The 14,214-nt window shown below is 36.2% G+C and overlaps 1 protein-coding gene across 4 annotated transcripts; it reads right to left on the bottom strand.

The window, feature by feature from the left end:
- Nucleotides 1–621: 621 nt before the first annotated feature.
- Nucleotides 622–12,678, bottom strand: LOC131435175 (eukaryotic translation initiation factor 5). 4 transcript variants are annotated; one of them, XM_058602796.1, is made up of 6 exons: nt 12,554–12,678; nt 11,585–11,791; nt 4,055–4,151; nt 2,983–3,981; nt 2,663–2,917; nt 622–2,325 (listed from the first exon to the last, which is right to left on the bottom strand). In XM_058602796.1, exons 5-6 carry the CDS (start codon nt 2,873–2,875, stop codon nt 1,177–1,179), a joined length of 1,362 nt encoding a protein of 453 aa, XP_058458779.1. In that variant the 5' UTR covers nt 2,876–2,917; nt 2,983–3,981; nt 4,055–4,151; nt 11,585–11,791; nt 12,554–12,678; the 3' UTR covers nt 622–1,176. The 4 variants fall into 4 exon arrangements, with proteins under 4 accessions (XP_058458779.1, XP_058458777.1, XP_058458778.1 ...); XM_058602794.1 differs by having other exon boundaries at nt 12,484–12,633; XM_058602795.1 differs by lacking the exons at nt 11,585–11,791; nt 12,554–12,678 and adding an exon at nt 6,619–7,153 and having other exon boundaries at nt 2,983–3,752; nt 3,840–3,981.
- Between the last annotated feature and the right edge of the window lie 1,536 nt (nt 12,679–14,214).

The raw sequence follows: 14,214 nt of genomic DNA, 5'->3' as shown, positions 1-14,214 counted from the left end.
AATACGAATTTGATATACTTTCGAACGTATCGCATACGGCCGTAAACAAGAATGAGGGTGATAATGAAGTACAATACTATATGCGAAAACAGATACCCAATTGAAAAAAGCTATGTTTGGGTTTGAACCCATTGCTACTTGTTGATCACGTTGCTAAAAAAACCGTTGAAATTCTTACACACATTTCGACCATGGTTCTTATTTTATACTGTCCGAATATGAGAAAATCAAACAAGCATGACGCTATTTTATTCATGATTCCAAGTTAAAAAATAATACATTTTTGAGTTATAGGTAACTTTATATGCTGCTTAAAAATTAATAATGTGCTGTTGATCATATTTCCGATTACATCTAGAAATAATGATATTACGTTTAGTACAACAAGAGGTATTTGCGAACAAAAACTTATCAATCTTCTACGCGGTGAATTTTTGAAAGGTACCGGGTGCGGCTACACCATTATTTCAAACCGGGTACGGGTTTAAGAATTCGCATATCCGACCATCTTTACATCGAATGTCAAAAATCGTACTTTTCTATATTTAGCAGAAAAAACAAGAAAACACATTCTCAGGAGGGGCAATTTCTTTCATTTTTAAAAATAAATATGCGACCGTGTTTGTTCATATATGTGCATTTTGATGAACGTAATTTGATTAGTTATATTCGTATCTGTAATATTTTGTTCCATTTTCAAACAAACGAATATGCTTGCCCTGCGTTGCTTAGTAGCAGATTACACCATAATGCATTTAATTTATACGCATCAGTTAATAAACTAAGAAATATAAACACAGACAAATGATAGCGCATACAAAAAACAGAAGGTATGTAATTATTCATGGCATTGATCCCTCGAAGAAGACAAATTCATAATAAAGATACATATCTAAGTAAATCATTCAGTAGTTTTAAGGTTATTGTAAATATGAAGTCGTGGAAATGACAATAAAATTGCGTTTGATTTCTCTTCAAATTGACCGTGTCGCTTCGCTTCCAGACAGATGCTACAGCATTTATAATTAATATTTTCGTTCTACTTTTAATCTGGGTTGTTTTCTACAATATAGGAGCATTAATTTACTTGGTTGTTGAATTTATGGCTAAACGATAACAGTTCAATTTTCAATAGGGATTCACAAAACTGATTTGATTTTGCATAGATTGTTGCATTTAGATATCATCAATATTAAGATCATCGCCATCTTCTTCATCATCTGCTAATTTAGTCGATTTTTTCACCTCAGATTTGGTTGGTTCTTTACGTAGCGAATCGGTTTTGGCACGATCGTCATACTCGATTTCCACTTCGGAATCATCTTCGTCCTCAGATGATTCTTCTTCTTCTGCTTCCTGGAGCCATTTCACGAACGGATTTGCTTTCTCGTGAATCTGTGTGGCGACGTCCTTGGAAACATACTTCTTGCTCACCTTTTGGGACCACTCCAGGATAGCTTTCTCTTCGAGTACGTCAGTATCATAAAACAATTTCAAGATACCAGGAACCTTATCCATAAGCTTATCAGCATGTAAGGAAATAATCTGTTCCAATCCACCAATGAAGTACTTTTGGGCTTTTACATCGTTGTGTGTGAAACGGAGCAACAACTTACGATGTTTGCGAGCTTCCTGCACAATATTTGCAGTGAATAGCAGTTCTGCCAGAACGAGAGTTGACTTTGATTGAATATCTAAGCGACTAGCTTCAGTGGCAAGCTCTTTGTGAGTCTGCACATTCTCAAGATCGCCAGAATCACGCTTTTTCTTAACCTGCTCATAGAAAATATCCAATCGTTCTTTCTCGGTCTTATCAAAGTCATCAGAAACTGTAATATTTTTTGCTCCATCGGTAAGATCTTGCATTCGAGCACGAACGGCTTCTTCCGATGTATCTACTGTCCAATTAACATCATCGTCCCCATTATCCTCTCCGATTTGCGAATCAATTGTTTCGTCCGCAGTCGCCGTAGTATCCGCATCGTTGACAGTGCTATTGTTGGCGGTCGAATCGTCACCATTCTCACCCGCTTTCTTGGAACGTTTACTACGTTTTCCTTCAGTTAGTGATGCTCCTTGGCTGGCCGGATTGACATTTGGAGGATTTTTGATAATGAATGTATTTACCTTGTGGTTAACCTCAAGGGGACCGTGGAAACCACACGCTTTACATCCCTGTGAGATGGTACCTTTTTTAGAGGACACAAGCAGTTCGGTTTCGGGATTATCACACTCCGGGCATAGCACAAACTTACGAATAAATCCGTCTAATAGGTCCTGCAGTTTGTTTGCATCGTGAGAACCATTAACAATAAAACGTTCATTCTGAAATTATAAATAATGTAGATTTAAATGGTATCTTATGGCGTTTTCGTTTTTAATTTGCACTACACCGGTGCAGTGCTACACTGAGGCATGAATAAACGAACAAAAATGACGAAAACATAAACAGTAACCATTGACTACAATAAACGATTCCATTTCACAGAGCTACACCAAACTTTTGATGAGTGCTACACCAGTGGTATCGGTGCAGAAAAAGTGTAGCACTGGTGTAATACAATTGGTAAAAACGAACGGTTTCAGTGCAGCTTTCGCTACACCAGTGTAGTGCAATTTGAAAACGAAAACGACATTAGATGCATATTTAAAAAAAACTGACCTTATAATCAAACTGTGTTTGAGCTCCCAATTCGCAACCGAAATACTTGGTTGGATACGTTGCCGGGCGACCAATGGCGCGAGCAACTTCCGCCATATTGACGATGACTGTTTTAATACCGTTTCCTTTTCCTTCTACCTTAGCATTGATTCTCGGCATCTTATAACGGTAAAAAACATCCGTAACATTTCGGTTCACGTTGACGGTACCCATGATGATGCTGTTATTGCTTCTCAAGCCAAATAGATGGGATGGCTATATAAAACAGATTATTTCATTATTTTCGCTTAATAGTGGTATGAAGAGCAACACAAACTTACATCTATTAAGAGCAAATTTTCTTGTTTAGATTTATTGCCGCTTCAAAAACTTTTGGAGTGTGCCAATCGATACTGCTCCCAAATTACTGATAGCCTGGCGGTCGCTTAATTTACCATCTAGTGATTTTAACTGTAGGCTAAATTCATCTGCTGTTGCTGTTGTGGTAGGGTCTGCGTGTGTAGGGCCTGCGTGTGTTCCCAATGAACGCACTGTCCTTTCTTATGGGCGCAATTGTTGTGATTTGAGGTGCCGATATTGCTGGTAATTAAAACTCCGTCTTCGTTTTGTTGTGGTATCGCGAATAATATCAAAAGCATTTGTATATTGGTTATGGATTCTTGTTTTCCGCCGACGCGCAATAACGATAAGTTTCCACTCGCTGCACAATCTCCTCACAGTAACTGGAGTGCTCCGCTGCTTAGTTGGAGTAATAAGGGTGTAGCTTCTAAAGAAACTACGAAAGGAGCTTTATAAGGGTCACACAGCAGCGATATCTGAAATCCGCGTACGAGAATGGGAAACGAAATCAAAATAGAAAACAAAATACGAATCACTGCTATTGAAAGATAAACCAAATATTCAAAAACATAAATAAACGAAACGGGAGATAGTGCTGAATTAGCAAAAATTATAAAGGAGAAATCTTAAAAGTAAACGTCACTTCTGGGAAAGCTTATCACGCAGTTAGCAGCTTCGAATGTTGTACACCCTGCTTCTAACATACACGATCTGTTTTTTTTAGCGATATAAATGACAGTACGGCAGCGGTCTAATCCAAGGGCAATTTTATATTGTTGTGAACACCAGGTCAGTACTTATTTTTAACAGTCGTATTAGTATGTTTCAATATAATCACCTTTTGCTGAAATGCTAGCGTAGACGGATCTCAATTTGTTTGCTGATTTTTTAGACAAACTGTTTCGAAAATGCAACGTGTTGTTCACGTTTCTCTAAATGGTTGCAGTTTCCGATGTCTATTGCTGGAATACTTTGAAGTCCTGAAACATATCAAAAATATACAGGATAAGGTAGGTGTTTGAAAGGATTTTGATTTTCTTATGTTGCACAAACCTGTGACTTATGCTACGCTGTCGAGAAATCATGCACAATGTATCACCTAAACTCCGTAAGAGGGGAGAAAGCGGTGCTCCTTTTAGTGCTGGTGTTTCTAGAATAAATAAAAAAACACAGGTTAATGATGATATTAAAATAAATTTACACATTTGAAACCAAAGATTTATCGTTCTTAGTCATATAAAACCAATTGTATTTTATTTTACTTAACGATTTTGACCTGTTTATGCGGCATATCTTAACTACTCACAAATAGTCGTGTTTCTCAAGGTAGTCATATATGACTATCAGTATTTTTAATGTCGGTTCACGATTATGTTTTGGAACTGTATTTGGGAGCCTGTTTCATTAACAACCGTGGTAATCCTCAAAATTTGGTTAAACTTATATTACCTCATTATATTTCCGATAAGAAAAATAAAAAACTGGTTTGTAGAGTAACCCATTCATCCCAGCTCAATTTTTCATCTCATATACAAAAACCATTAGTTAGAGTGAGATTTGCTGTCTCTGTTCGATAGATTGTCTGTCAGAATAAGATGAAAATAGGCGCATTTGCTTCTAGTTTTTGCGTCGCTATAAAAGTAGTATTGAACAATTTTCGAACTATTTTTCTGCGGTATTGCTTCTTAAAAACTGAAGCAAACATATTTTATCACAATTCAATTCATTTTTTGAAAGACGAAAAATCGGTACAATAGCTCTAAAAAGATTTGCGAATTCGCAAGATATAGTTTTTCACTGACATTTTATTTTCAAGCCGATCATCAGGAGTTTGGAAGAATATGTATAATCGTTTGTTTAGACCCAGCTAAAGTAGAATTTATAATGATTTCTAATTTATAGCCAAATCCATAGAACAAACACGAAGGTTTTATTAGTTTCCCAATCTCGTTTCATAAATATGCACTTCGAAAACTAATTCCTCAACTAGACTGTCGGCAATAAATTGTGTTCCTGAGCCGTTTTTTAAATAATTTAAATTTATTTTAATTTAAAATTTTTAAATTTTAAATTAAAATAAATTAAATTTGATTTCTCTCGCACGGCCGACGATTTCGATCATTGCTTGCACCTCGAATTTCATTCCCAATAGCAGTTCTGCTTCGATTGCTATAGGGATGCATTGCGTCATGCATAGAAAGCACCGCATCGTTCTGCGTAGTATTAAGTTTCGCACAAGGAGGAGTCTATAAATATATGCTGTATAACATTACTTAGCTTAGTAGATGTTTGCCTGTGAACAAAGCAATCGCAAAATATATGCGTTCGCTTGTTGGATTGTCACATTTGCTTTCTGTGTCGGTGCAATTTTCTTCTGTTTGCTGCACAGCGTGTTTGCTTGAGTTATTCAGTTCAATTATCATTTGCATCAAAACAACACGCGACTAATCGTGCGTTGTAACTATAACAATATTCGTTCAAGTATTTATAACATCAAGTACAATCACCCCCATTCTGATCTGAACAATCCGATTCGATACAATACAAATACAGAATAGGGGTGAATATGAACAGAATTGCGGAAGAGTGGCTTTTATCATGTGAAAGTAAAAATCAATGGAAGTAACAAAAGATTTTGTACGGACTGGTCACATGTTTTTTGCTTCGTATTGTTACCATAGTATTTCCGAACATCCGGATAAATCAAATTACACTATTAGTGAGTTTTCTGGTTCCCGGTTACATTTCTCGATCAAAATATATGAAATTTTGCTTTGAATCAATTCACTGTTTATAAAAACAATAATTTTGTACGTTCTCTTTCTTATTATTATCATTATTAAACTAAATCGTTTTCTGGTTCAGGTCTTGAGGTTGTTCGTATTCATTCGCAAACAATCTAAGCGCTTGAACCAACCCAAGTTTCTAATTGGTCACATGAATAAGTTTTTAGTTTAGTGCATCCACCGTCATCTTTTTTATTGTTTTTATTATGGGAACTTCTGAATTGATTCATTTTTAATGAAATTGTGCTCGGTCATGTCTTGCATAAAACCCTTTAATTTTCTTATATCTTGTAAGTCTTTACATGAGATGCGCCTTTGTGAGGTTACTTAACACTTTTCACGAAACCCAGCACAGTTTCGTGAAAAGTGTTTGTTTGAGGAAAGCAACACTTAGCAACGAAGTTGTGAGCAAACCCGATATAAGTATCAGGTTCGAAACCGACTGAAACTCAAGATTAGAAATTCGAGTTCAATAACATTGAAACTAAGCATCGAAACGGGCTTCAAACCGCATACAATAATACTTGATATAATTTTCATCCATATACATGGCCGAATGTTTCATAAGGTGGTACGGAAAAATTTTTGCGATTAAAAATATTGTGGACTAATAATTGATCTGTTCGAGTTCAATTACAGTCATGGTTACAACACCAAATGGATATAACCATCAACATTGTAGGTACGAAACTTAAAATATAGTTTGTATTTCATTATATTGTAAACTAAATCATTTCTACTTATCAAAGAAAATAATTTCAATATTTTAATCATCAAATCAGGATAAGACAAAACATTTCCGAAAAATTGAGCTCTATTAAAGAGAGTTACCTCTGTGATGGCCGGCCAATTCCGGCTGGAAAATCCCAATCATATGATATATGGCTTCCTTGGGTGCTATCGACACGCTGGATGCTATTTTTCCAGCCACTAGTGAACTGAACGGTACTGACTGCTTCAAACTAACTGATTTGCTAATTGATGAAAATTTTTGCACAATATTCGCACAAGGACAAACACGTCATCCGTCTCGCAGGTAGGAAATTATTCAACTGCAGTAAAGTGAGCACTGAGAACTAACACAGGTTATCCAAGGGCTTTGCTCTCGCTCTCAGAAGAAAAATTCCGGTGGTGGCAAAATCTGAACTCTCTTAGAGTTATCACGAGATGAAGCAGTTCCAAGCTCTTTTTGAATTACTATGTCGTTGGCAAGGCTCACGATTTCCTATTTACAAAACGTTGTGAACATTTGACTGGGTCATCAAAAAGAAATAATTGTTTTGTAACGATTTGATAAAAAAAAAAACAAACTAACAATTTGCGATGTGGCACTGCTGAATGTTATGCTCTGTTTTGAATCAACCACTAGTGCTAGTAAATGCAACCCATAAGAAATCATTTGGTGCACATCAGATGCCAATGCGCAGGACCGTCAATTTCCACACGCGAGAGATTCTAACAACCGCAGATGGTGAGGTTTTCCTTGTCCAGCGATGAGTATGTTCAAGGAATATGTCGAGAGATCAAATCTTACCAACAACCCCGGAACACTTTCTTGTTGTTTATTTCTTGTTTTTCTTCCAACAAGAGAGGCGTCGCAAAGACGGGGTTCTGATTATTGGAAAAGGTGTGAAGTTTCGCTTATCAACAGATACATAAAAATTCAACCTTGAATTAGCTCACACCGCTTGATTTGACACTGTCAAATGGATTAACTTGGTTGACATTCATTAACGAAAGCGGATTATGGAATCATTCAGCTTCGTTCGGGATCAATATGTTTCAGAGCACTTATCGATCGTTCCATCTGAACATATTTTCTTTTCTCTTTCTGGAAAGATTGGAGCGAATTTTTAAATTCTAAGCTGCGGTAGGGTGGATCTTTCATTGAGAGCACAGAGAAAAATGTCGATGATTATTCTTTAGTTTCGTATTTTGATATTATGAATCCTGGCTGGTGTTAATTTTTACCTTTCTCTATACAAATGATATTGCTGGAAAATCAATTTTTGATCGAAACCCAGGAGACCTCTAAAGTTATATAGCATTCGGCTCAACTCGGCTCGACGAAATCGGACCTTTGGCTCGTTTGAAAATTACCGATTGATTTTTTAAAGCAATTTCGAAGATCAAATGACTGCCACACATCCGATTCCATGGATAATGTTTCAAGGATAAAGGGTGATTCAAGCGACAAATTACTTTTATCTATCGGCTAAATTTACTCGTAGATTACTCTATGAATTTCGATAATCTTAGGCTTATTTGAATGTCATTATAAGGACATTGATCCAGTTCGGAAGGGTAAAGGTGAATATTTCCAGTTCGGGATATCTATTTTCGAATAAACATAGACTTATTTAAAAGCTATTAGGAAGTCATTGATCTATTTCGGAAAGAATATGGCAAACATTTCCGTTTAAGGAGATGTAATCTTATATAAGACGTAACTGACAAATCGAAATCTTATTTTATACATTCACAAAACTTTTTGTTCCCAAGATATAAGTGACGTACCCAGTTCGTGTTCACACATCATCCGACACAGTCAAAAATCGCTAACGTTCGAGGCGGCAGAAGCAAAGATAATCCAGTATAGTAAACAATAGAGTATATGAAATGGGCAAATACGATTTACAAAAGCCTGAAACTTCAACTTCAGGCCTTCAAGATCAAATTAATTTTTTTATCCCTTTATGGGCTACTCTAACCGAGGGTGTGGGTTACAACGCTCCACACTTTCCATACCAGACGAACTAGGCTATGGTGCCCAAATGAACACCAGTAATGCAGGATAAAAACCTCCAGCATGTAACCCAATCGACAGATTCCTTTACGGTAAAACATTTGAAACGAAAGATATGAGTAGAAGTTGTTCCTTGGGCACGAAATGTGTTTCACTCGGTAACCAGTCAATCATTAAGTCGTGCGTCTGTATCGTATCGGTATTTTGTCATCAAACCAACAGCTTCTGCATTTTCAATGTTTCCTTTAATGAAACTTCGAAGAATTTCATGTATTGTATTCGCTTCGATGTTGGCCCTCCTTATACAGTCTTTTATGTCTGAAGCAGTACATACGATTATTACTTTAATTATCTAGAACTTTTCTAATCTGCTCTGATTGTTTCTATCTTTGTAGATATATTTTGTTGTATTTTTTTCTTCCGCATAATGGGATATGAATAATGATTAATGAGTGAGTGCAACATTAGTGAGGAACTGAGTTAAAGTAACGAATGCCAGAGAAAGAACAACTCAATTTAAGAGAGAGCTACATTTAACATGCAATCAAACTACTAGGTCAGTTCGCTTTCACATCTCATTCAAGTCAGTCGATAAAACAAAACCGCTTACGTTCGGGACGGAAAAAACCAAGTACAGTATTGTGTAGTGAACAATACAACGATCTCGAAATGAGTGAACCAAACGAACAAAAGCTACCGCCGCTACTTATTGTTGACTTCATGCAGTGCAAAATTCGACCTTCGAAACGAGAACTTGAAGGGTTGCTTAAGGAGCAACTGCATCATGACATTAAACGTGTGCATTTACTTCAATGCAATAAGACAAATAATGTTGTTTACATACAGTTTTATAAAGAGTTGGATGAAATTCAATTCGCAAAAGAAAATAACAATGTGCACTATGTGGAGCACGAAAACATTAAGCACAACATTCCAGTATATATGAGATAGTGGTATAAAAGTGCGTGTGCATGATCTTCCCTCAAGCGTCATCTATCCTTATATTAGCAAAACTATGTCTCAATACGAAGCGATTCTCTCTATTGAAAAAGAAAAGTGAAAGTTTCCCCGGTTTTCTAAATGGCGTACGTTTGTTACGCAAGAGCTTGAAGAGGGCTATACCTTCTTATGTGACTTTCGGTCAGGATACAAGAATCCCGTGCAAATCACTTGTTACCCATGACAATCAGATGGCCAAATGTCAATATTTCCTAAAAGCTGTTCACTACGGTAAGTCATGTGATAAACTGGACTAGGAAACAACTACACCAAAGAACAACGGTGCTTCCTTCACACCAACCACAAGCAACCCCAGTACACCTGTGACAGTCACCAACAAAAATAAAGCATCCCCCTCAATGAAACCATCAGTATCCCCCATAGAACAAAGTACACCAGCTGCAGTTAACAACATACCCAACACCTGTGAAATAAGTAACGACTGTTCCGCCAATAACAGTGATGCCAAACCAATAAACGGAAGCGTGAATAACGAACCACTGCTCCCCCTTCATTCGCTAGATAACATCGAAAGCGCCTTTCCACCAAGGAAAAAAATTACAAGATCCAGCAAAAAAATAAATATTTTTTTATTGTAAAACGGCCGCGTTAAGCTTAAGTGCAAAAGAACCAAATAAAAAAAAACTATTGAAAATAACTACTAGTAGTGCAAAATTTGGACGATGTTGTCCATGCTGTTCACGACTCCCAGAGGTGACAAAGGGGACATGATTCCATTCCCCTTCTTGAGCCAAAGGATAGGGAAACAAAAATATTGAGTTAATACACATTGCATTTGATTATTGTTTTGGAGATTTGATTATTGTTTTATTTTTTCCACAGATCAGTGGGCAGTATCCATTTTCTTGAAAAAAATTTCTCATCCATGCTCATGGGAGGAAATAGAATGGATAGTGAAACGTTGGGGTGTGACGATGACCTCATCATGTTGTCTAATAAGAGTTACTTAGAAAATGGTTTTGGGAATCGATACCATTCCAACCATTTGTCCCGGGTTGGCAGTTCAATGCATAGGACAGTTGTCGTATGTTCGAGCCCCGACCTGGAAGGATTCTTAGTGTCAGTAGGATTCATAGTACTAGCCATGCAATGATTCTGTACACTAAGAATCGGCTGCGAAGTCTGTTGAAACAGAAATGCCAAATTCCACAAAAGAAATGTAATACCAAGACTTTGAATTGACCATTCCAACTCGGATTGAACATCTCAAAAGCCCCATCTGATAGGCCCCATTGCCAGCCGGTTTTGTTCAGCTAATGAAAATGATAATCTCGTGTTTGGTATTATAGTTGTGCGATATTAAGGCCCTTATTACCGTTCTCACTTCCAATTTCACTTCACTTGATTTTACCTATTACCAATATCATAGTGAAGTGATAATTGTAGTAGAACAAATTAATTTTTTCAACAAAATGTTAGTGGCGTGATATTCATAATGACATCAAGTTCATCCAAGTAATTACTTTTGTCTCTGAAGCGACTTCCGTAATAAAGACCCTTCAATCACTTCATTCGATTTTCACCATGAAGTGATACCCATAATAAGGGTCACAATCATTTCACTTGGTTTTCACAGTGTAGTAATACCGGTAATAAGGGCCTTTAAATTTATTTATGTAGTGTAATCGTTATTGGTTATAGTAGTCGTCAAATTATTTTTCGTATTATTCGACTTTCGATCAACGAATTGTGATAAAATCGAATACAATATCTTCGTTTCACTTCTTAGAAGCAATAAAGAAGAAAAATAGTTCTACTGCTGTTATAGCAACACAAAAACACTGTCTGCGGCCTTAGAGTCGAACAGAGACGGCAGATCTCATTCTACCTTATGATTGGCAGATCTCATTCTATCTTATGATTATGATTTTAGTTTTCAGCCGAATGGCCTTAGGTCATTTCTGTGTACGGATTTAAATTAAAATAACCCATTCAAATAAATCAATATATGATTTCAACCATTTTTGAAATTTTCTAGTATTTAAATTATATAAATCATACAACAAAAATATGATATGTGTTAGAACTTACCTTGGATTCTTTCTAAAGTCATATAAAACGCTAGCGCCACTCGAGGCGATCCTTTCCTTTAATCAATGCACAACTAACGACAAATAGTATTTCAACTTTACTGGGTTATAGAGGTACGCTGATATCTGTATCTGCAATGACTCAGCTTCAAAACTACTCTCATCAACTGATATAGTGTCAAAATACAGATCTTGGTCTTAAAGCACTCTGTAAAATTAAATAAATTACATTAGTTTATCATAAATTTTCATCATCGTAGTAAAGAGTCTTCATGCTGGGAATATATATTAATACTTAGTAGCTCTATTAATATAAATTCGTCACAATTATGACAACCGTGCTAATCAACCATCGTATTGCCAATTTGTGAAAATTTAAACGATAATGGTTACATATGTCTCGTGAAACTTGACTTAGGTTGGTCTCTGAATAGGTATACATGTATTTCTAATCTATTAACTAGTATTTTTTCTCGACATTACTATTTTGGTCGGTAAAAAGAATCGATAGCCCTAGTACGAGATACATATTTCACACTTTAGGAACACCCTAGTTCAAAACCGAAACAACATGGCGACGAACATTCGCGAAATAATTTGCACAATCGCACAATGAACTTTAATATTTCGAGCAGGAAGCAAATAGTTTCAAATATCAAATATAACTAAAATTTTTAATTCGGCCTTCAAACCACAATATGCGATAATTTGGAAATTATCTTCGCAGAACCATCTTGCTTACGCAAGCTATTCTGGACATGCCTGTTTTAATGTGAGCGATTGGTACCACGACGTTAGATGATGAAATTAGAAACGTGGAATTTCTTTCTGTAAATTTCATTTTCAGCCAAACATTCGACTATTTTTAAGAGCTAGTGCAATGAACTATGACGTACTTACATTTAGAAAACGATCAACGGACACAAAATTGGACAAAACAGATGTAATAGCACAAGAAGATTAAACTTACGATTTCCTTCTACGAGGTGAATAAGTCAAAAGTGAACGAAGTTTACTTTCGTTTTCCAATAAGCATGTATGAATGATTCTAATCACTCCTACAGTCTCGTAGCGAACATGGATGCCAGTCAAAATTTGGAATTATCTACACCGAAAATAAAAACTACCTACTATATGACTACTTTTTTACCTTTTTGTGTTTTAAATAAAAACATAATAAATACTTATTTGTATTTTTGATAGTTTCACTCGCTCCTTTCATTGATGTCAAAACATGAAAAGTAAATATTTCTTAATATTGAGTACAAGTAAAAAATAATAAAAATAATTCAATTTGCGTCTTTAATTTTATTAGAGAAGAAGAAGAAAATCCGGATATATACTATACATACTCTATCTTGAAACTAAAATTTGTTCTACGAGAAATTTGTTCTATTTTAGTGGATAAGTTAGTTTTAGAAAATAATTTTAAGAATTGACCAACATTTTCCTTGTGCGATCCTGTATTTTTATTTATCAATTTGATTTTAGATTCTTATTTTTCTTATTAATTATAAGAATTGATATTTATTACTTAATTATCATTCAGTAAAAACCGTTTAAGCGAAGAGGTTGTGTTTCGATCATCTGGCTCGTGAGTTAACGGCTGCTTCCGAGACAATTCTAACCCTCTCAGCAGGCGGTTCTGTTTTGTTGGTCATTGAGCGCTTATTGAACGACATACTGCATGAAATATTCGTTCAGTTTACTGGAACGGTTTGTGGTTTTTTCTCTTGCAAAAATAGGTGTTACTTTCATATAGAAAGAAGATTTGTTATTAATCTACATGAAGTAGAATTATTGTACAGGTATGTAGTGTTGGTTTAAAAACTAAGTGAAAAAAACTTCGGAAAATTTCCAGTAAAACTAGTCCAACATGGCTCCAACTCCTCATATTAAAAATGGCTCAACAATAAACCTCTGTCTGCCGGGTTTGTTGAACAAAATGGCATTCGGTTCAACGGTCTGTTTCAAAATCGGCAAACAAAGGTCCCGTGTCGGCCCCCCGTTGAACGATTGATTGGACTTTCATTGGACCAAAGATCCAACGTATTAGACCAATGAAGGATCCATCCCGATCATACGCACAGAGGTGCAGAGACATAGAGGTGCGAACGCATAGAAGTGTCGAGTCACAGAGGTGCCATCGCATAAAGGTGCGAAGACGAAGGGGTGCAAAAGCACAGAGGTGATAAGGCAACCCAGTGCTGATCTATCAGGTACCAGAATTTGTACACTGCCGATACATATCGCGTGATTCTACACTGCAAGCATCAAATTTGATCGCCACTATGAGATGAGAATAGCACTGTACCTGGGACCAGGTACAGACAGCATACCAAGTTCAGTGGTGACCACAACGACGGTAGAACAACTGAGATAACAGAAAACGACTGCCAATTGGGTGAGCTTCACGTCGTTCTTCATGACAGAGGAACAGAGACAACTGCAATAAGGTAGATTTAATTTAATTTAATTTTTGTCGTGAATACGACTTACTTTACTATGGGGCGCCTTTTCAAAATTAGCCATATGGAAGAATGGGCAGAACTTAATCGTGAATATCTCGACTTGTATTAATGGTAGCAACATAATTCTTTCACCATTTCATCAAAAATATGATCAGGAATT

The sequence above is a fragment of the Malaya genurostris genome, chromosome 3 (assembly GCF_030247185.1).
Source record: "Malaya genurostris strain Urasoe2022 chromosome 3, Malgen_1.1, whole genome shotgun sequence".
In the NCBI taxonomy this organism is placed as follows: Eukaryota; Metazoa; Arthropoda; class Insecta; order Diptera; family Culicidae; genus Malaya; species Malaya genurostris.
Note: the sequence above shows the minus strand (reverse complement) of the source record. Positions and strands in the feature narration are given on the sequence as shown.

Coding starts and splice junctions, on each gene's coding strand:
- LOC131435175 (XM_058602796.1), bottom strand. CDS start 2,875: ATGGGTACCGTCAACGTGAACCGAAATGTTACGGATGTTTTTTACCGT. Junction 2,326..2,662: donor AAACACAGTTTGATTATAAG/GTCAGTTTTTTT, acceptor TTATAATTTCAG/AATGAACGTTTTATTGTTAA.